The sequence below is a fragment of the Daktulosphaira vitifoliae genome, unplaced genomic scaffold, assembly GCF_025091365.1.
Source record: "Daktulosphaira vitifoliae isolate Bord-2020 unplaced genomic scaffold, ASM2509136v1 Scaffold_1, whole genome shotgun sequence".
NCBI classification, from domain to species: Eukaryota; Metazoa; Arthropoda; class Insecta; order Hemiptera; family Phylloxeridae; genus Daktulosphaira; species Daktulosphaira vitifoliae.
Window position 1 is genome coordinate 39,404,590 of NW_026099572.1, and position 25,082 is coordinate 39,429,671.

At 22.9% G+C, this 25,082-nt stretch overlaps 2 protein-coding genes across 3 annotated transcripts in view; both read left to right on the forward strand.

Moving 5' to 3' along the window:
• The window catches only part of LOC126894664 (uncharacterized), a 22,148-nt gene extending 18,552 nt beyond the window's left edge, over positions 1–3,596 (forward strand). Inside the window, exon 3 of the mRNA XM_050665846.1 lies at positions 3,289–3,596. Within this exon, the coding sequence (XP_050521803.1) occupies positions 3,289–3,470 (182 nt within the window). The 3' untranslated portion in view covers positions 3,471–3,596. The remainder of the gene's footprint in view (positions 1–3,288) is intronic.
• Positions 3,597–8,980: 5,384 nt separating this feature from the next.
• The window catches only part of LOC126894653 (collagen alpha-2(XI) chain-like), a 103,195-nt gene continuing 87,093 nt past the window's right edge, over positions 8,981–25,082 (forward strand). The window contains exons 1-2 of one of the 2 annotated variants that reach the window (XM_050665818.1): positions 8,981–9,368; positions 17,939–18,136. In XM_050665818.1, the coding sequence (XP_050521775.1) occupies positions 9,272–9,368; positions 17,939–18,136 (295 nt within the window). In that variant the 5' untranslated portion in view covers positions 8,981–9,271. Of the gene's footprint in view, positions 9,369–16,097; positions 16,221–17,938; positions 18,137–25,082 lie in introns of those variants that run through there. The other variant, XM_050665819.1, reaches the window with a different exon arrangement.

Here is a 25,082-nt window from a genome sequence, read left to right on the forward strand (position 1 = left end):
AAAAAAAAAAAAAAAAAAAAAAAAAACACATCATAGTAAAATCTTCAAACAAAGGTATATAGTCTTAATATTGATACGTGGACATTAGGATATCCAAGGAAACGAACGAGCTGACAGGAAAACAATATAAGTATCAATGGAGGACGATATTACATTAATAAATATAATGATTTATGCAAACATTAAAATACATATTAAAAAAACTAGCACAGGGGGGTCGCGGCACAGTGGTGACGTGACTTAGTTGGATCAAGTATAATGATATCTGACAGTGATTAAAATCACTATTAAAATTTGCTTCGATGCAAATCTTTAGATAGTGTTTAATTTTAAAAAATTGGTGGATTATTCCAAAATCTATATGATCTGCTAGTTCCTTATTAATATCNCTACATAATCTGCTAGTTCCTTATTAATATCCTGATTAAGATAAAGTATGTCGAATGAAAAAGGGATAATTAAAAAATATTATTTCTCATAAAAAAATTATGTTAATCCATACACTTTTCAATATGTTATTTCTATTTATTAGAAAACTAAAATATAAAATAAAAAATTTCAACACAAAAATACCATGTTTTTTAACTCTAGTGACAATTTACACGTGTCGGGACAATTTTTTTTTTTTCAAATTAAAGTACATTACAATAGCTTTAATTTAAGAAATATATAAAAGTGTCAGACCTTCCGGAACATTTTCAAAAGTTAAGTTGAAAAAGTAAATTTTTTTTGAAAAAGTTCTCATTTTAAATCCCCCCCGTGGGCCGAAAAAAGGTCAAATTTACAAAAAAAATATACCAAATGATAGGTAAAGACATCAAGCATCTATATAAAAAAAATTTATATTGATATGTTCATTTTTGAAAAAGTTACGGCAGTTTTTAGTAAAAAAAATTGAAAAAATTTCGAAAATTAGCGATTTTTAAATTTGTAATTTTTTTGGAGGTTTCCCCCATTTACGGGGAACGAGGGAAATTTTTTCAATTTTGAAGGGTAATGTCTTCGACTAGATACGATTTGTGATCTTTTGACGTATCGTTGAAAGAAATCCGTTCGGTGAGAGCTGAGAAAAAGTGATAACAGACACAAAAAAAAAAAAAAAAACACATCATAGTAAAACCAATTCTCAGCTTCGCATCGAAGCTAAAATTGAAAAAATTAGCGATTTTTAAATTTGTAATTTTTTTGGTGGTTCCTCTCATTTATGGGGAACAAGGAAAATTTTTTTAATTTTTGAGGATTATTCGACTAGATATGATTTAAAAATAAAATATCACCGTTTAAACCAAACCACTAAAATCACGGAAATCAAAAGATTAATTTATAGATGGTATAAAATCTATTAAAATTTAAAAGGATAGAAATTACTGTAGTTAATATGTTACGCATTGGACACACTAGGATCACTCATGAGTCAAATAGAATCATCTACATGCAAAACCTGTATAGAGGAGCTCACAGTGAAACACATTCTGACCTAATACAAAAAGTATAGAGATGAGAATGAAAGGCTTGAGATATCCAACCGTTTGAATACGATCTTCCAACCTTCAATAAAAAATTTTTACACCTTAATAAAGTTCTTAGATGAAACAAAATTAAATTAAAAATGTGTTTCCTAAATGACTCTTTGAAGAATTAAAAATATATACATGAGCCTTAGCATTAAAGACATGATGAATAAATAAATGAAATCAATAGTTTGTTATTGACTACCTTAAAAGAGTCATAGATACTCTTTGCCGTCCGAGGATAAATTAGTACAGTTTATCATTTCAATATCTTTTTTTTGATGATGATTATTAAATTAAAAATCATTCTTATATTTCGAAAGTTTTACTTTATTTAACGCGTTAGGTACTTTCCGATTTATATGGTATTGAATACATTTTTTTAAAAATTCAGACCAACACAACAAAGTATCACGAAACTTCAATTTTATTCGTAAAAAAAATCAGGTTTCATAGGTATTTGAACCTAAGTCCTTTTCATAAGCTAACAAGTGTTACCTCGTTTGTCTAAAAGATCTCATTACGAAATGGTTCAAAATTTGTTAACTGAACTGAAATAAAAAATCATAACAAATATATTTTAATGATATTTCAATAATAAAAATGTATTATATATTTTATGTTATTTTATTAGCTGTTATCATGCACATATACTCACCCCACAATATCCTATTCAAACATTTTGAGAATTATATTAAATTTTGAATGGATTGGTTACCTTAATAATATCACATTGATTCAAATTAATATTCACAATAATATTATTTTAAGAGTAATTGATATAACAATCTTATTACATCAATGTTTTGAATATTTTATTCCAATCTAGCTTAGTCTAATTGTTTTTAGTTAAGAAATATTTCTAAAATTCTATTATTGATTGGATTATTTTCTTGTAAAACTACGTATGCAGCCAAAAATTTCTGTTACATTATTAATGTCAGCTTGATGGTTATTATCTAATCAACTAATAAAACTTAAGTTATGTCAACAATAAATTAAGCTAGTTAAGTTTAAAAGTTAATTGTAAAAATAATTGACTTTTTAACTACCTAATGTTCATCTTTGGTAGCTACTATACATTTTCCGTAAATAAATGATGAGCATCTTCTACATTTTTTTTACAGCTTAACTATTATGAACCTTAAAATACAAGATAAGAATAGAAGTAATTATAATTCAGTATTGAAAAACTTTATTATGCCTGACAATACAGCCACTATATATATAATTCCATATAATTATCTGTTTGACATAGCCAGTCCAGATTATACTATTTAAAACGACCCTCAACGCACTATAAACACTGGAACAAAGAATAATTTCTACCCCCGCCATCTAATTTAAAACAAAGAATAATTATTATACAAAATTTTAAAATATCAGTATTATGTATTTCACAAATCTTTGCATTCGTAAACGGAATTAAACAGAAAACGTGAAAATTGGATGTTTATGATCTATAGTTTATAGTCTAAAAACTAATTAGTATTAACAATTATAGATATTAAAAGAGATCATTTTTTTTATATTATACTTATTATTACACAAAAATGTATTTTAGGTTGGAAAAAAATTATTTAGCGCTTTAAAACATTTATTCAAATTGCAACTATTAAAAAATTTATAAAATCAAAAATTTTTAAGTTTTAAAATTTAAGATTTGATTACTATAAATATTTTTATTAAAATGAATCAATCAAACAATTTTTATTTTATAAATAACAAAATTTTTTTTTATGAAATTAAATAGTGTTTGAATAAATTTATGTTGCAGAAAATAGAAAACGAGCTTTATCGTTCCTTACACATTGGAAACCATGGAAACAAATGAGTGGCAATGGTAGACATGTAATTCGATCACCATTTAGTTCTTTTTTCCCAGATTCAGATGTGCCATCCAAAGGAAATAGACCAGTTGGTCAACCACTTAGATGGGGACGTCGTAGAAGACGATAAGTTTTTATAAGCATATACATGACAATAAATATTGTATAATCAGTTATTATAAAATTTATTTATTTTTTGTTTAATATGTTACTTATTTATTAAAATAATTTACACATAAATACCTCTATCTCTATATATACAGGTTGATTTTTTTATCAAAACTACCTCAATTACTTGCAGAATAAAAATAGTTAAAACATTTTTTTTTTTTGGTTGCCTTACATATTATTCTTGAAATATTAGCTTAGGTTTTTATTTTAATATAAAATGGTATTTGAATTTTTAATATTGCTTTATTCGTTTATTAGACATAAAGAAAACTTTATAGTTTCAAATTTTTGAGTTAATATAGATGTATAATACAAGAGGGATTACAAATGCAGGTAGCTAATTGGTTTTTTATGAATTCACTATCACAGATTCGGGGCGTTTATTGTCAATTATGACTTTATTAATAGGTATGCTTTCTGTATTGCCAGTTGGTGTATTTATAAGTTGACAATATTGTGTCTTACTATTATTCATAATAAATGCTGCGTATCTGCGAATATCGACATCATAAAAAAAAAAATAACGACGTGTATTTCATTTTCTAAAATATTCATCTAAGATCTTTTCTTTCCAAAAAGCCATATTTTCTATAAATATTCTTAACTAGCATATTTTACATATGATTGAAAAATAATGAATAGAATTATGCACCGTTGGAGTAGAAAAGTAGACGGGCGTAAACATTTCAGTTTTTTGAGATCAATGCATAGACTATTGACGCATCTTATTTGAATGTTCATATCACCATTGCTTTTTTTGTAGAGTAGTTCTTAAGAAATCTATTTTAGTTGTTGCTGTTACATAGGAGCTTTATCCGTGTTTACAGACATGTATTTTAAAGAAGGTATATTATGAAGACCGGATTTAGCTTTAAGTACTTAATGTACAAGAGTAGCATCAGGTAAAGTAACTTTTAGTGGTCGAGGCTTATTCCTAAAACGCATAACGCCTGTAGCTTTAATAGATAGATTAAGATAAGTGAAAACTGAGTTTGCATAATCTAAACTATGATTGCCATTAGATTTCTTTCCGTTAATAATACAAATATTTTTTACCACTCTATCAGAAAGTTCAGTAATAAAATTAATTTTATTGGCTATGGCCTAGTTTTGTGAATCACTATAATTTAGTTTTGGATATAATGAAATAATGCTTACTTTAAAAACATAATCTTCCACGATGATTAAATTAATTAATTAATTTACCACATTTAATTTATTTGATATCCGCTGTTCTAATAAAGTAAATTTTAAAAGTAAATAATAAGGGCAGTTTTTTAGTTATTTGAATATAACTAGTAAAAGAGAACACGCAGAAAAAAAAACATAAAATGTAAATTGTAGATATAAATGTTATTTTTATAATTTAAGTTGTTACAATTTTTATAATTTCATTAGTTTATCTGAAAAATTAAAGAATATAAAATATTTTGTCGAATTTTCCAAATAGAAATATTTACAGATTGTTTGTTTAATTCAAAGAATCCTTGGATTTACAAACAGATTTTTTACATATAAAAACGTTTATAATATGTTATTTTTTTATGTAATAAATAAACAAGTACGACATTCAATTATTTTTGTTTGAATGTTATGATCATCAAGTAAATGCAGTCTGTATATTCATTAATTTTTGTGCTATTGTAATATGATGAACTGATGCATTCATATCACCTTAAACATGCCTAAGAATCTACTCTTATGGCCTGAATTGAATATTGTTTTGTTAGCTTCTTACAATGGTAAATGGGAAGTTTGCATAAGAGATAAATATTCTTCATTTTAACTTACAAACTTTATAACAATTTCAATGATAATAAAACAGGTAATATTATTTCTATTAAAATTATTTTTATAATTAAAAGATTATGAATAAAACTTATAGTTTAAATAAAATTAATTATAAATGAAAATTTATTATAAATATAATAAGCCAATAAAATAAATTAAGTTTATAGATCAGTAGCAAAAAATATTTCAAGTTATTTAATCATAAAGTATATTTTAAAAAGTTGTTAAATCCAAAATAAATGTTATACATTATTATGCATCAGCACTTTAATTATTTGAAGTATACTAAGATTTACTTAACACAAGATATTATTCTATTTAGGTAAATATTCTGAATTGAAATACTTAATGTTTACCTCAAGTGTTCCATTTGTGAACTTAAGAAAATTATATAAATTAATAGAAATATTAAAATATATTAAGATAAATTCGTTTTTCAATAAAAACGATACCACATCATATATACAGTTGTAAACCAGTTTAGAAAAAAATTAGTTTTAGGTGGTTTAAGATTACCAAACGCTTTAATTGTTTAAAATAGATTTTAATAAAGTAGATTTTGTGTGATCATTCAAGATCCATCTTAGCTACAATGTTTTGTAATATAGTTTGTACAGTGAGTCATTTCTTTAGTATAGTATTAAATGGTTTGCTTTTTATAAAATAATATTGTACGTTTTCAATTTGATATAAGTTTTAATGGTTTTCACGATATTAATTTGTTGAGATATTTCTCCTAATTACAAAAAAAAAAAAAAAAATCAGAAAATTTTATTAATTTTTGAGGGATTTATCTTTAACTAGATAAAATTCAGATTTTAATAACGTATTTATCGGAATTGGATTAATGAGAGCTGAGAATATTTATCAACAGACACAAAAATCACATGTGATGGTAAAATCTCTTCTCAGGTTCGCGTTGAAGATAAAATTGCTATTAACTTAGTATTAATCTTGTTAATAGTTAGTTAAGTATTATTAGTAATAGTTTTCACATTGATTTTTTTTTTACGGTTGCTAATTAATTAAATTTTATAAGAGAGAAGCAAATGTCTCTCTCTATCTCATAAAATAGCGCTATTGGTAATATTAGTATATTGGACGTAAAATTTCTCAGATTTCTTACAAATAATACAAAAATTGATTTGTAACTTTCTCATAAAAAAATCTAATTTCAATATTAAACCTTAACTATTTAACATAAAATTTATTATCATCTGAGTATTGAAAATCGAAGATACTTTTCAATATAAATTGAACCATTGTGTACAGGCTTTTATCGATTAATTTATAATCTAATGACGTAATTTTTTTTATTGAGGGTGCTACATCACATTAAAAATTTTTATTGATAAATTTTTTATTACAAATAACTATCATATTTTGATGAATTGTACCTAATTTTATGAGTCATTATAAACTCAGTGTTGGTGATCACGGTTCTGAAAAATAAATAAAAAGTGGAACTTTATTAAAGTACTAATTAAGTAGGAAATTATTACCACCATATTTTTTAAAGTTAACAGTTGCTTTATATAATTGTAATATATAATTGTACTTCTTTAATTAATTAAATTACATTTTAAAACTGTATTTTTAATAAAATTTTGAAGAGTAAATTATAAAATGTACATAACAAAAATCATGTAATTTTTATGTAGATAATATTTATATTAATTTAATAGGCAGATTTAATTAATATTTATTTCAATAGAGTTTTCAAGTATACCTCAACTGTTATAAGTAAACAGTAAAAGAATTAAACTGAAAATAGAAGATATTAAATTTACCCATTAATTTTTTAATAGACGTTTGACTTTACATCTGGCATTTAATTAAATAGCATAGTGGCTAACAAATTAAGTTCATTGACATGCATTGTTCTGGCTAGTTTATCTAATCAATTTTATTAATATATTAAACACAAGCCCACCCTGTTCGAGTGCTTAATTGAAATGTTTAAGACAGTAAGATTTTATTATAATAATAAATAATATTTACGAATCAATTAATAATGAGTGATTTAATTAATTTCTTTATACTAAGATTTATTTTTTTTATTAAGGATAATATAATTGTATGTAAAAAATGTACATTATTTTAAATTATTTTATGTGTACAAACATAATGTTACAATTGTTACTCGTAGATGAATATTATAAGAAGTTATGTGGTCTAATGTAACAACTTAGTTTGACAATTAAAATGTTTAAAGTGACTTTATTTAATGTAATTATTACTCATATTTTGTTATTTTTACGATCAACTATTTTGATATTGAACTATTTTTTCCTCTTTTACATTATCAACTAATCAGCCCTATAACATTTAATATTACGGTGAATTCAAAAACTTTTTGCCTAGTTTATTTTATATTTTTAGTTGTGAAAAAGACATTTTTTTTTGCTTTTTAACTATGTCTTCGGAGTTTTAGAAAAGATGATTGATTGCAAGGTTGAGCAAGTTATACTTATTTCTTAAAAATCATCAAGTTAATTTTGGAAAGAGTAATTCAAATAAAGTTAAAAGCTAACTAACATATTTTTTTTAATCTCACAATTATTTAAGTCAAAAATAAATTTATAACTTGATTTAACGTTGTTGTATAAGAATAACTTGATGTAACAATTTATATAAGTTAAAAAGTAACTTTTTCAATTATAATTAGATTACTGAAAAAAATAATGACTTAATAATTTGATTTGAACTCGCTAGAGCTTTGCTTTGGATTTTAAATTGTAAAATTGTATTTTTCTTCTAGAAATTTTTCTTTTAAGTTACTTAGTATAACGAAGCGATTTTTTTCATAAAGTTCAAATATCATTTAAACATTAACACATTAATAAACATCAAATATCCAGAAAATAATATTTTATTTCAAGTTCAGAAAATTCTATATGTTATATGTATTATTTAAATTATGAATTAAACTAATTTAGTTTAACTAATGTTTCTCATATCACGCATATATGAAAATCATACATGGCGATCTCACTCAATTCACAAATATGAATTTCTTTACTGGTGGTCGGTTCATTAAAATAAATGTGCACACTGTAGATGAGTAACAGATGTATCAATTCATATGCTAGTATTTTCGAAGACTATGTTATGTTTGACTTTATTTAAAGTCTTTACTATAATTTAAAGACTTTACTATAATTAAAATAAATTTAGTAACTACTTTTTATTGAACCTTTTGACAAAATTTCTTAACATCTTCATAGTTATTTTATGCAGAGTTTATTTAGCTCGATTGTAGAATAATTCTTAATCTTAATTTATAGTGCTCATTTTTGATACAATGATACATACCAATTGTAACAAAAATTCTTGCATATTTTTAAAATTTTTATTTCCTCGAGACTTCAAAACTTCAAAATTAATTCAAAACGATTTATTTATTTAGTGCTTATAAAATAGTTATTTTCGATTATTATATTCATAATTTTTTAATCGTGATAATAGTAGTAAAGAAGGCCATTTGTTACAAAAAGAAAAAAGCTTAAAAAAATTTCAAGATTTGAATTTGTTTAAATTTATCTTTTAGTTTACTTTTATCTTAGAAAAAAAATTTAAAAATTAATTTTTAAACTAAAATATGAATAATAGACAATTATTTTAATATCACACCCAAGAATAATATCAAATAATAAATAAATAAATATTAATAATAAGTGATACCCACTTCACAAATCTTTGGAATAAGGTGTTTCAATTAACTAATATAGTTAATAGTACTATCAAAAAATAACATTATCAACAATCTGCTCCTACTTATAAAGTTACATTATTGTCTTATAACGTCTTACTGAAAAATAATTAGTCATCGCATATCTGTGGTCCAACATAGATCACATAAATGCAGGAACGCGATAGTTTCTTATGTCGTAAGGACAACCAAATCCAATTTTTCACGAAATAAAAAAGTTGAATAGTTTGATATTTTCATTTTAAGACGTTTATACCATGTTGTCTAAACAAAATTATTTACTTTTTCCAATACTGTGCTATTGTTCTTTTACATATTTCACAATTTTTCCTATTTTGGCTAAATTTTCAAATGGTATGTAAAAATTTAACTATTTCATTATTAACACTATAAGAAAACAAAAAAATATTATTATATTATTATTGTTATATTTTTACTGATATGTTAAAGATGTGTATTTTTAAATATTAGATTTCTTTTTAATTCGTTATGTTTATACAAATAAATGGCATTATTAAATTAAACCTATAAAAATTTAGATGATTATTTAATATGACAAAAATTAAATTACCATAATTATATTACGTTAAAACATTACTCGAAAAAAACAAATTTTAAAAATTGACATTTCTATATTGTTTTATACAAATTGATTTTTCGCAAGGCCCTCTTGTATATATTATGAAACATGAACTAAAATTTTTTGGTGTAAAATTTAGTGTTTCTTATCCATATTGGTTCAAAAATTATAAAAATTAAAATTGTTCAATTTATTGTACAATATATAATAAAACTGTAGGAGTTTAAGTTAAGTTTCTGGTTTCATGTTACAATTATATTATTTCAAATAGTTTCTTAAAAATAATCTACCTGACACACATATCATAAATACACAGTTATGAAGTTTTTAATAAAAAAATAAATACAAATCCTGAGTTCACCATTATATACTGTTATATTTTCTTATCGTAACTAAAGTTAATTTTTATTCAACGTGAATGTTAAATTTCAAATGATAATTAATATTTTGTTATTTATTAATAAATGTATTTGTTAATATATATATTAGCTTCGATGCGAATACCATCTGTTCAAAACTTAAAAATGCATATAGAAAGTAAAACTTTTTCAACTTTATTTTTGAAAGTGTTCCGGAAACTCTGATACTTATATACATATCTTAAATTAAAGATAATGTAATATACTTCATTATGGAAAATAAATTTTCAGACTTTATTTTGTCTTCACGGTGAAAATAGTTACCAAATGCTAGTTTTGTGTGAAAATTCTCAATTTTATTTTTTACATTTTTAACTTTATAATAATATAACTTTTTGAAAAGTGTATGGATCAATACAATTTGTTTATGAGAAATAATATTTATATTCTTCTTTCATTCGACATACTTTTTTTTTAAGTAACACCATTTCCTTTTATATATTTATATATTACAAATATTTATTTATATATTACACTTATAAATCATAAAACTTGTAATCAGGATATAAATAAAAAATAGGAGATCATGTAGCTTTTGGAAAGATCCATCAATTTTTTAAAATTAAACACTATCTACAGATTTACATTGAAGCCTTTTTTATGATAGTGATTTTAATCACTATCAGATATCATTATACTTGACCACACTATGCCACATCCCCACTGTGCTGGGTTTTTTTTTTTTTTTTTTGAACGAATAAAACTTGAGTTGACCTAAAAATGCTTTTTATATATAATTTAATACATCATTTATATATTAAATTAAATAAACATTTTCCCAAATTAGTTTATCTACTAACTTTTACAGTGTAGTTAGACATGTTGAACTATTTTAATACGAGAGCATAATATTTAATGTTAAATTGCTCTTTTCCTCTATTTTGCTAGCATTTATTATATAAAATAATATTTTTTGCACATGTTAAGTGTCATTTTACCCGTCAATCAAATGGGCTATAGATTTTATGAAAAAGCATCCCCTTATAGTATGCGATAAATTATTTATGAATCGATCAATAAGGGATACATGTTTAATAATCAGGTGGATCATTTATCATTTGAAACGCAAGTATTTTAAAAGCAACAAATAAGCGGTGACGTCAACGTCATTGTAATACACATCATAACATTTTTTCCTCTTGACATTTTTTTAAACGTGTATAGATTTTTTTAAACTTAGTAACCTGGTCATTATTTACAAATATGTTACGGATATTGTTTAAAAACGATACAATGTTAATAGAGACTGTTTAATGCATTAGATATTTCAAAATGTTGAATGTTAAATATGTCAAAATGCATTATAATGCATGTCTTATAAAACCAAAGCATTCAAACTTATAATTATTAAATTTAAAACATAATAAAAATAAAATATCTTTTAAACATTAAATAAAAAAAAAAATGAATAACGCTTTAATTAAAAAAAAGTTAAATATAAAAATTGTATAATGTTTAAATTGTTACCTTAGAATGAAAAGTTTCTAATGCGACTTTTTTGTAAAATGGTTATTTTTCATAGACTAGCTATTTTTTACGCTTCATAATTATACTGAAAAATATCAATAAAATATTTATTATCCAGGATGTTATAAAAATAAAAAGGTTAGTTTAGAATTTCTAGTTGGAACTATATTATTTTGAGGGATAAATAAGAATGAGGAAGTTCTATACAGCTAATGTTTCATATCCTTGGAATGAAAAAGTATTTTAATAATTATGGGATTTATTATTTATGTAATTTGTTTTATAATTAGTATTTAATTTCATTACAATTATATTATAACTAAGTATATTTATATTGAATTTTTTTTTAATTATATCTTAAATCATCAATCGTAAATCGACTAAGAACATTTTGATATTTAAATTTATTTGTGATGTTATTAAATTAATTTTAATTTTAATTGGTAATTCATTAACTCATATTTAGTTACAAATGTTGGTATCACTGACCCTTGCCGTTAATTTTTTCAAATTATAAAGGTTCTAAATAATAAAATATTTTATTAATCAAAACGAAAATGTTTTACAAGAAGAACTTTTTTATTATAAACCATATATCATAGAAATTTATCATTCACTCAGCTTATAATTAACAAAAAATTGATAACCAAATTTCATTACACTTAGTACAACTATATACTTATAGTTAACATGTTAATGATTTCTAATGGAAGGTTGCAAAAAGAAACACTTTGAGATAAAAATCGCTCTCTTAAAATTTATATGAGAACCTTTTAATTATTAAGTGACAAAATGTTGAATAATGTTAAGCCCTATTATAAAATAACGTTATAATATATTTAAATGTTACACAAAAAAAAGTTATAATGCACTTATACCAAAAAACAATTGTTGTTAAAGAATATAAAATTAAAAAAATATGCATAGAAAATGTTCATAATTTTTTCTGTACCTATATCGATATTTCATTTTTTTTTATATAATTTAAAAAAAAACCTAGGACAGTGAAGACGTGACATATTTGGATTATTTAAAAAGCAACATCAATTCATATTTCCTTAATTATATCATGATTTATAAGAATAATACATAAATAAATACTTATTACGGTAATTAAAACTAATTGAAATTGATATTCAATAATTTAAAAAAAAGACACTAACATTATCAACTAACACTTAAATCTTTATTATTTTTTATAAAAATTTTTGTTAAATGGAGGTACTTAAGTGCCTTATTAATCTCATTTAGAATGAGGTGGTAATTATCTCATATTCTATATGATTATTTTATGTTCTGTTAGACCTAAAATATAGGGAAAAAAATGGAGTATTAAATTATAACGACATGAAAAACGTAGAATTTTTACACAAAAATAATATTCTTTGTTTAACTCTGGAAACTGTTTACATTCAGAAGACAAGTCGTCGGGACAATTTATTCTAAATTTTGTGTAACATAAGCTTTAACTAAAAATATGTTAAAAGGGTGCAGTATTTCCGGAACATTTTTATAGTTAAGTTGAAAAGATTAACAATAGTCTAAATTAAAAATAGCAACAAAAGTTGGTATTTTTAATTCCTCTCGTGAGCGTAAAGGATTTAATTTTCAAAATAAATATATCTAAATTATGTATAAAAAAAAAATTTTTAATTCATACATTTTTTTTTTTTAATATGAGTCGTCGCTGAACACCTGGCTGGCTTGGAACATTAAAAGTATTTTGCATAAATATGCATAGATGGTATATTTAAAAAAAAGTATATATTCTTAAAAATTGAGAAAATAGAATTCTTTTAATCAATTTGATGATTTTTACTAAAGTTATATGAATCAATCTACAGTTAGTATAGAAAATCACACTCTTTTGGATTTTATTGGTAAAGCTCTTCCACAAAGCTGTGGAAAATGGCTTCTAAAATTTAAACTAGCTTAAATATCTCTTTTTTATCTTCCGCCAGACACAGCAGACTATTGTCGAGGCAATGCCCGGTTGGTAAACGTACGAAGATGATTTAAAACTTTGTTACATTATACATTTATAAAAGACAAATATAAGACTTTTTTTTTTTATAAATTTTGTTTGAGTTTCATAATAAATTTTTTGTAATTTATGAAGAATTGTTGTATAACATTAAGTTGTATTGTTATACATTATACCGCTTAAATATATTAATAGAGTATTTTTTAATTTATTGTTAAAAATAGTTTGTTTTAAACAACATTAATAAATGATGATTGGTTTATATTATCGAATATTTTTGAGGTTAAAACTAATTTTCAATAAACACTTACACGCTATATGTCTCTTACTATTTATTACCTTATTTGAGATTTAGCTCATTCTTAATCTTAAATAGTAAGTATTCTAAATTTTATTAAAAACTGAGGCTAAATAATTAAACTTTAATAGAAAGATAAAACCGTTCTATTGGGTATTGAAAATCTACTTATTCTAATGCATATTCAGAGTCAAACCATATTTTTAATATTGTTGTTTTTTACACGTCTATGTATAGCCAATATATTTTCATGTCCTAATTTTTCAAATTGTAGTCTTTTAATTTTAAAATTTTCTTTACGAAGCTAAAATTCAGTTATTTTTTTTATTCAAAATTTTACTTTTAGTAATCACTTTTGATAAAAAAAACACGAAACCTTATAACATTACAGTTGATACAAATGGAATATCATGTTTGTACATCAAAATTTTTAGTGTTAACATCAGTGTCTTTTATATAAATTCCAGATAGAACTTTGACGCTAATTTCCAAAACCTCAGATTTTTTATATTACATATACATTTTTAGATAATTATCTTAACTGTCTTATAGTTATTTAATGGTGTTTAATAGGATTTGTGCAAAATAATGGAATGTTTCATCAAAATTAAACGATTTTTAAGTTAGGTTTAAGTGTCAACTTTCAAAAAAAAAAATTAAAATTTCAAATATAAATTTTTTTTGTAAAATTACAAGATTTTTATTTTATCTTTATTTTAAAAATTTCGCAACAAATATTGTTTTTTATATATTTCTCCAGTATTGTTTTATTTTTTTTATTTTTATGACCATTGTGTATTATTAAAATTTACAAAATTTATAACTTTTAATAAAATATAAAAAAATGGAATTTTATTAAATTGTATTATGAATATTTAAGAATGTTAAGGTTTAAAATTGAAATTATTGTTATTATAGTTTAATGGCATTTAGGTTCGTTTTTTTTTATTATTATTAAGTTATTATTAAATATCACTTAATTATATCTATAATACATAAAACTGCCAAAATATCTTTTATTTATGATGTTTTTTTTTTGCACCATTTGAATAATATTTTTTAATTGTATTTTCTCTCTATCTTAAAACACTATACATGTAATATACATAATTTTTAAATTTTGTGGTGAGTTAATTCATTAACTGGGTGTGGGACTAAGCTCCTATTTGTAGCACCTATGGCGAAGCCTTCAAAAAAATACGGTAACTTAACTAAGGATCTTGGTCACCTTAACTTAACACTGGATCTGTTGACAGTAAAACCAAATATTTAAAAATATATTTCCCCCTTCCCATCAAAAATTTCAGTTTTTGACTTTTCGCATTTGACTTTATACACATCAACTTACTAAGTAATTAAGTAACCGAATAAAATAACCGGCTATTGGAACTGTTTCTAATAAACGCAATAATATACAATTTATTGAAAAATGAATACGTCTTAAAAAGATTATTCAAAAATAAAATATTATTAACAAATTGAAACAATAAAAACAATTTACTTAGTTACTGAACATCCCCTATTTATTAGTCTTAATACGTCAAACAACTTATTGCGAATTTTTTATTTAAAAAAAAATAATAATTTATAAAGGATTTAAGAATATATGGCTTTATAATAATTATGAGTAAAATAAGCTTATCATTACTTTTAAAATATTAGTTAGCGCCTGTTTTACAGGAATGAGTAAATGTGTGATTTTACTTCATAAATATTTTCCTAAATTATGTAATATATCCGTCGATAAATAGTTATTCTTAGATTAACTCAGTAAGTTTATGTGTATAAAGTATAAATTAAATATCATATATAGCAAAATTGCTTGTAAACCTTAATTTATGATTATAAAAATAATTAAATATACAATTGTTATACATAAAATCTCAATAAAACAACGTACTTATCATTAAAAATTATAAAAGATTGTATTATTTTATTAATCAATTATTTCAAAATAAAAAATACTGGAAAATTATATAAAAAAAAGTATTTGTTCCAAAATTTCTACATTTTCCTATTTTAACAGAAATGTTTTTACTTAATGTTTACTCAAAATGTACAAAACAAATATTTATAAATCTTTATAAAATTACTTTTATAATTGTAAGTTAAACCAAAAAGTTATATTCAAGAGTTCATATTTTTTTTTGAAAAATTACACTCAGACTCAACTTAAAGATCAAAACAATTGGTAGAACTGTATGGAATAGTTTTAAAATTTTTACAACTTTTATCAAACATAATAAAATCATTTTAGTCAAGTTAAGAAAAAAATTGTGTTTGTAGTTATTAATTAATAACATGACAATATTTACTTATTAATAATATAGTTCTAGTTACATCTACAGTAATTATAATAAACAGGACTTATTCATTAACATAATTTAATAGTTATAATACCATTAAAATATTTTATTACTAATTTATACTTTAAGAATCTGTTATTATTCAGTTTCAGGTAATGATAATTTATTTTTATAATAATTTTAACTATTTTATTTTATTTGTTAAATTTCCTTACCTTTTACAGTGTTAGATTTCACTATAATGTTAATGTAGAAAAAAAATGTTTAGGTGTGTTAAATAGTATTTATTTCTTCATTTATAATTTGCTAAATATTTTTAAGTTATTTCATTTCCCTTGTAAGGGTATCTATTTCATTTTATTTAAATGATTACATACAACTTTTAAAAGATTTAATGTTAAAAAATGATACAACTAAAAAAATGACTGGCTGAGACAACTTATTCATCAGGATTTTTGAAGTTACAAAAATTTTCTTACCTTAGTGGGAGTGGGAGTGCTATGTTGGGCCATGATAAAAATAACATATTCCATTAGTTATTTTAAATACTTAACTATTTATAAAACAAAAAATCATTATTTTTCAACAAAACCAAAAAAAATTTACAAAATAATTATTTTAAGAGAAATATTAGTGGTTATTTTATAAAAAACACTTAAGATCTGACTATTCTGTTTTAGTTTTAAAAAAATGACTGCATTAATAATTAATAGAACATGTTCATTATTATTTAATAGTATTAAATAATAAAAATTTTTAATTTGAAGTTGAATAATTAAAAATGCTCTTTTTTTATAATAAGTTAACTAGAATTAATAGATACTTAATATCCTAAATACATTTCATAGATTAAATATATGATATTTATACAGCACAATGTTATATTAGTAATATTTTGCTAATAATTTAAATATATTTAAAATTTATATATTTATTTTAAAAAATGTTTTAACACATTTGAAATACATTTGAACATAGAAAAAGCTGTTAAAAAATAAAAAATCGTTAAACTGTTTTCTTGCAACTCTAACTAGATGGATTATAAATAAATAAATGTTTTTCTTAATAATTATTGCTCTATTTTTTTGTGTCTGGAGATCTAGCTATTGTAAAAAAAAAATTGTAAATGACGTTTTTTACATTACTTCTAACATTTCAATGAAGTTCTATAAAATAAAATATAAATTATAATGTAGCAAGTACAATTATGAAAATTTTTAGTTGTAATAATAAAAATTACCTATACATTATTTAATTTAAAATAATATTTCTAAATTTTTTGTTCAAGTTTCAACTAATTTTCAATTAAATTGACTCGTGTACTGATAAAATTGTCTTAATTGTTCAATTGTTATCCTACGAAACTAACTCTTAATTAAAGTAAAAAGATGTAAAAATACATTGAACTCATTACAGCATTACCAAAAACCAAACTGTTTAAAAGTTACATGGTTATCGCATTCAACTTCCTAAAGTAATAAAACGTGTGCTGATTTAAAAAATGAATAAATCTAAAATATGTGTATTTATTCTGTGCGCATCTATATGTAAAACAATACAGATCCAGTATTAAACTATAATTTAGACATGATTTATCCATAATACGTTCTTTAAATGTGTTTGATAACATATAGAATGACCCCATTGATTAATTTCGTCTCAGCTAATTGAAATCGATTATTTTATGAATGATTTTAAACACAGATATGTACTTAAATTAGAAAAGAAAAAATAATATTTTATGCTATTTTATTATATTTGACCCTCGATATGTTTTTTCTGTACTAAATATTACGCAATTATTACTATTATAACTGGAAATTAATGTATGTACTCCATCAAATATTTATTATTATATTATGTTTTATAGAAGTTAATATTCTTGAAGCAACAGACTTGACAGAACAAAGTACTGGTGTCAGTTTCACTTATGGACGTTGTAAAAATAAAACGGCTTACAAATTAAACGAAAGAGCTATGTTAACTGTGCAAACATCACAAATTTTTACAGAATTAGAACACTTTCCTCTGGATTTTTCAATAATCTCTATATTAAGAGTAGATCAAGGTTTTAAAGAATTATTTCTATATTTAATACCGTAAACTTTAATTTTATAAACTAATTCTATACTAACACATAATGTGTAGAAATAAATTATCTCAACTAACGCTAAATATATTTTCTAATAAATTAAAATATACAATACTTTAAGATAAAAGTGTTGTATACAACTAAAATATATATAAAACCAGATAAAAAATCCTGTCTAGGTGGATCATAATATATTATTAGCTATAATGGTAATAATACAGGTTGATAAATTTTAAATAAGATACTTATTTTATCAAAAACTATAGAAAATTAAATTAAGCCAAACTGTCCTTCTATAAAAACTACATAATAACATTATTTTATCATATTTTCTATTTCGTAAAACAGCAAGATGAAGAATAAAAAAAATATGACTTCCTTACTTAGAACGTATTTTTTGTATTAAAATAAATATATAACTAATAAAGCATGAGAAAAAATAAGTGATTGTAAATCTCCCTAAAAAAATGAAAGCTAATTGTCAGTCAAATTTATTGTAAGTACCTTTTTTGCATATTAATCTGTAAAGCATTAAATGCTCGATACTATTTCAGTTATAAAATGTTTATCGAAATTTTTTTTGTTTAATTTTTGAACATAGGATGTAAATTAGCTGGTGTAAATTATGAGGAAAAATATTACAATTTTTTTGATAATTTTTATAATATAAACAAAATAATAATTTTATTGATATTTGTACGTATACAAAATGGTATATTACTGTATTTTACAATATCGTAAGTATTAATAAGATTGAAAATGTAAATTATTTTAATAGTAACTAACTAGTGAATCCATGAAGGAAATTCCTAGTTAAAGAATTATTAGTAAAACGATTTACAAAATATTCAGTGATATGTTTTGTTACGCACAATAAAAGAGTAATAAGTAGAGCTGAAAACCAATATAAAAAAAAAAGGATTAATCGATCATGGTAAAAAACGAATTTTGCTTAAAACTGTAACCGATAAAGATAACCGTTTTTGTAAAAAGCTGTTATAAAAGATCGTTTTTTAAAAAATTAAGAAAATTGAAATTAAATGTTTACAGCTTATAACCAGCTATGATTTTTTTAGTTATCGATGACCGGTAAAAATCGACTATAATAAGATAAAATTTTAAGTACTTATTTTCACATAAACAAAATTTCAGGGAGTCTATTCATATGATAATTTTTACTACCTCCTCTTCAAGTGTATCTTTAACTCATAACTATTTTTATCATAGTGGGTTGATCGGTATCAAGCCTTGGTAATAAGAAAAGTTAGGAATTAGTACCTTTGAAATTTTTATTTTATCAATATATCAACGAAAGTTGTTGTTTGATTAATTTTAAAAATAGATTTATGTTATAAATTAATTAATAAATCTTGCTTTACTTTGTACAAGGAATTTTATGCAACTGTAATAATCTTTTATTCTGGAGCAAGCAGCATCCTATACCATTTTTTAACGAATCTCTTTTAAATGACTATTTCTGATATAGGATCAAAGTAAGCTAAAACAGGGAGTGGGATATATATATTAGTATTTTAAATGCTACTTTATGTTTTATAACATTTCACATAGTGGGATAATGTTCTCTGTCATATTAGTTTTAAATTCTCTGAAGTAGTTGAAAATGCTATAATCCTTTCAAGAGACTTTCTCTTTTTTGACTCTTTTAATTGTATTAGAGCCTTAACTTGATCTGGATCTTTTTTTATACCTAAATCATTAATAACGTGGTCTATAAATTCGACTGAACTTTGGCAGTATTGTAATTTTTCTAAGTTAAACTTAATATTTAACATTTTGTCTCTATTTATTATTGCTTTTAATCAGTGGCGTGCGGTCAGGGCAAGCTAGGTAAGCGGCGCATGCCCAGCCAAAAAGGAAGAAATAAAAAGATTAACATTTATAATGTTAAATGACAATTTGACAATTTGACTTATACAATAAAATTACAACTATTCATTAATTCTTATTTGAGTATTCAATTAAAAAAAATTTATTAGGTTTCTTTGAAAGAAAGTAAATGAATTTTTTTCGTATAGGCAATTTCTTTACAGAAGTGTTTGTATTTTGGATTGCCTAGCCCGTATCGTTATTTATAGGAATGATCGGTTGCGGTAGAAGGGGATATACATGTTTTTACGTGACGGTTGAAAGCGCTATGCCAAGCGCTTATCGGTAATTTTAAAAACGGAATTCCAATATTTTTACGATACATATCGGATTATTTTCGTTATTAATATACTTTGATTATTATTATTATTTTATTATTAAGAACTTCTGCATAAAGAAAAAAATAATCCGGAATTTTATGATAAAGTTATAAATGAATTTTTGAAACAAGAAAGACGAATGGATTTTATCTATAAATAACTTTTAGACTGTAATTAATTTTTATTAATAAAATACCTTTATATTGTTTTAACTTGAAATTTTATTTTAGCGCTTACCCAGCATAAAATATCACCGCATGCCACTGCTTTTAGTATTATATTATGTTCTTCTCTAGTTTTAATTAAAATTCAATAATCATCAAAATAAACGATAACATTTTATTTTCTCAACAAAATTCACATTTTTCCTATTTAGAAATACAAAATTTACCGTCTATTAATCCCCTAATAGCGGATTTATATTTTTATTAGTGATAAAAATCGAACAGTCAAATTTTTATTACTTACAGAGTATTCAATGGTAATTTTCCTAAAGTATTTTAAAACCATTATATTTTTCTAAATAAAAATAATACTTTAATTAATTTGCTTTCAAGTTTTAAAGTTTTTACAAAACTTAAAGATAATAAATTTAACCGAGAACCTGTATTAATCTTTCATTTTATTCATCTTCTAGGAACTTATTTTCTCTCCTATTGTATTTGATATGAAAGATAACATAAAATGGTTTAATAAGATAATGAGTGTATATTGATTAACAATATAACAGTTAATTATGTTCATGCTGGTAGTCGCACTAGCGAGCAGAACTTTTATACAACTTTTATACAGACTGATTTATACAACATTATAACACAACAAAATTTTAAATAAATATCAACATAAAGATAACTATTACAATTTAATGAGGAAGTGAGTTTTCAACTTACAATTTACCATTCATACCAAGATAAGATTTTCATTCATATTAACAAAAATGTGTACATAGTTTAAGCCCTGTTTTTATTATTTATAACCGATGGGAAAGAAACGCTGAATGAAGTTTTTAGCCATAACAGTTCTAGGACATTTTATTGAATTAGTATTGCTAAGTGATACAGTTAATTCTATATAATCATTATTATCTATGTCAGTACTTTTATTTATGGGATATAATGAGCTATCTATTTGGTTTAATGGTCAAATATGGTCATCAAATCTTCTCCATATAACATTCTGATTTAATTTTATCCGGACAAAATTATTATGAGCTAGAACTTCTTTGGTGTAGTAAAATAGGATGATTTATATGTTTTTGTGGTTTCCGAGTTCAAATATAATATTAGTTTTTTAAGTCTCCTCTTTTTAGGAGGCCATAGGAAGTTTTCTTTTAATTTTAGTTAATTTGTATGTATTATATATATATATATATATATATATATATATATATATATATGTAATATATAAAAATAGTATTTTACCTCTTAATATACCTTACAAATTAATCTGTGGTAAACAGGAGGCAAATAGAGCACGTTAAATTTAACATCTAGTTTCGTACATTAATTACAAACAATATTATCAATGTTTTTGTCAATTGTTGGTCACCAAAAATTTGACCATACCAAGCTTTTTATACTTTTTACATGTAAATGACATAAATTTAGTTCGACTAGATAATTTTTTATCACATGAATTATCACATGATTTATCCACAATAGATACACTAGTTCGTGGGATATTTCATTCTTGTAAATGATATATGATTTTAGCTAATTATTAAGTGCAAAGTCGTCACTCCTTACCTCAATATTTGTTACGCATAAAACTGTCGACGTAATTTGGACTCTATTTGTTTCAATTTTTATTTTAGATGAGTCTAATGGGAATTGTGAATTTTTATAAATAAAAGTTAAACTAATGTACTTGTCATCATTACGTTTTTGATTTTTAGTTGATCAATTTTAATTCTTGAAAGGAAATCGACTATATTTTAAACTAATATATTTGATGTTGAAATCAAATGTAGATAAAACACATGTTACATGTTAACTCATCAAGTTGTAGTTAATTACTGTTTTTATTTTAATAAACAAAGTATGACCAACATATATAACACTTTATACATTTTTTTGTTTATCTAAGATAATATTTAAAAAAATCATTTAAATATTATAAATACCAATTTATTAAACTAATTCAAGTTCAATAAATTATAAAGCTTTTAACTTGTGTAATTTACTATGTAAGATATGTTTTACGCCAAAGAGTATTTAATTAAAATTTATAGTGGTTAGACATTTATATACTATAAAATTCGATGTTTTTTTATGGCTATGTATATTTGACATTTAACAAACTCTTCCTTATCTTTGTGTCTGCTAATGTCAAAAAAGAAAATGAAATAAGTAAGAACAATAATGTTTATTTCTGAGTTACAGCAATAAATTAGTGTAGTTGTACATTGAATTTAATTAGTGATGTTTACTGAACATCATCCGTCTTGACTTTTAAGTTTTTACAAGTTATTTATTTGTACAATAATTGTTTAAACCCTTTATAACCACTTTCGTTACAGTATTTTTTGAAATTGTTACCAGCATTTTAGATATAACTAATCTATTTGAAATATATGTTGTATCATCAGTAAGCTTGTTCGACATCATTTAATTTAGGAGGGCTAAAGGAAAGTTTTATCATTGATCCATTTAAAATTTTAAATAATTTGTTTGGTAAATTTATTATTTATAACTTTATTATTAACACATTAGAGAATATTAACACTTTTATAGTTCAATAACGTGAAATTTTTTTTTAATAAATTAGTTATTTATTTGGGAGCAAGTTGATGGCGTCAGTACTTGTACCCAATTGTCTTGAGATCGATTTTCATATATTCTCTTTGTATATATATATATATATATATATAAACTTATTTATTTTTATTACTATAAATTAAAATTCAACAGAATCAATCTTCAACAGGTAATGTTACTTTTATTTTTTAGCAGTTCCGGTTCGAATTATAGCATATTTTTTTGAGGTTTAGGTTACAGTTAGGTTTTTAAAAATGGAAATTTAAGCTTTCGGTTAAAAAATTCTTATTTCACTTCTTTTGTCGTTAGGCTTTTTTTCTATTATATGAACTAGTTAAACATGCATATTGTCATTAAATAAAATTAAGTTGGTATTTTTACAAGGGATAGACATAATAAATATTTACTATTTCAAATTCGAGAAATATTTGATTACTTAAAAAGCAAAGAAAAAACTACTCCTTTTGATTTAGTATCAGTCCTTCATTTTCAGTTTTTAGTTTCTCTAAACACTCATAACTATTTCTAAAGTATAAACTTTATATTATTATTTAAAAAAATCAAAATCACTTCTAACATCAAACGACTTAATTTATAATGTATAACTTAAACTAAATTACTAGTCATATATATATTTATGGTTATAAAAAGTAAAACGAAAGAATACCATTGATACACATTATACAATCTATAGTGTTTATAGGTACTTATTTTATTGTTTTTTTTTTAGAATAGTTTAAAATATTAAAACAGTTAAAAAGATATACTAAGCACATATTAGAATGTTGAATGCGAAATTTTTTTTTTTTGAAAAAGTAACTTTTTAAATCAAATTAATCATTAATCGATCAATACGATCAACGTATCGTATTTTTTTTATCTTATAGTATTCTTAAAAATATTTAATTTGAGATTGATTTAAAAAACGCTGACGTTCTGGAATATTGATAACATCAGTCAATCTTTTTTATGTAACAGAACACTTCAAAAGCTTTTAATTGATATAGGTTAAAATTGTTCAGACGATCCGGGACATTTTCTGAAATTTAGTTGAACAAATATTTTTTACATGCGTAGGTTACATTCAAACGCTTTCAGCACTTAGGTTGATCACAAACTTTCATAAAAAGTTTATTAACTATTTTTATATTTTACTAAAAATTCATTAGGATTAGTATTTTTTAAATAAAAAGTTATAATACTCTTAAAACAAAAAAAATATTGATGATTTTTTTTTGTTAGCTTTTGTCAATATTATTTTTACTTTTCGATTAATTAAGTGGTTAATGATAAGTGAAACACTTTGCAAACATATAGTAAGCAAATATAAATTGTTAGCTCAAACCTATTTAACATTATTATAATAATGTTTTCGTAAGCTACTATGTATTTTTTTTAGTTTTAATTGCTTCTTTATATGTTTTATGGAGTTTTTTAATTACTTCTTTCTTCTTCTTCTTAAATCGACAAATGCACTATTAAAATCAGTGCAATTAGGAATTGTGACTTCCGGGGTACACAATTATGCTTTCCTTAATGATTTTTTTATTTTGCTCTTTAAAAATTTTTTTCCATATTTTATGCAAAAAAGAATGTCCATAACTTTATAATTTATATTTCAGTAGGTATTTACACTCAGTACCTCTCATCTACTGGGTACGGCCCTGTATGTATAATATTTTTTTGTTAATTTAACCATTATTTTTGCAAAAATATAAAAAAAAATTATCAAATTAATAAATATTTTGTTAAATAAACTAAAAAAAAAAAGCGGTTTGATTAATAAAAAAATACGATTTATTTAATAAAAATATTGTTTGACGTTAATGATCGAAAATTTGTTTAACAAAAGAATTTTCTCAGAGATTTTAGTCTCATTTATTTGGGCAATAGTTTAAATTACAAAATTAATTATTTTTTTCAATTTCAAAGAACTTTTTAGCTTCGATGCGAAGCTGA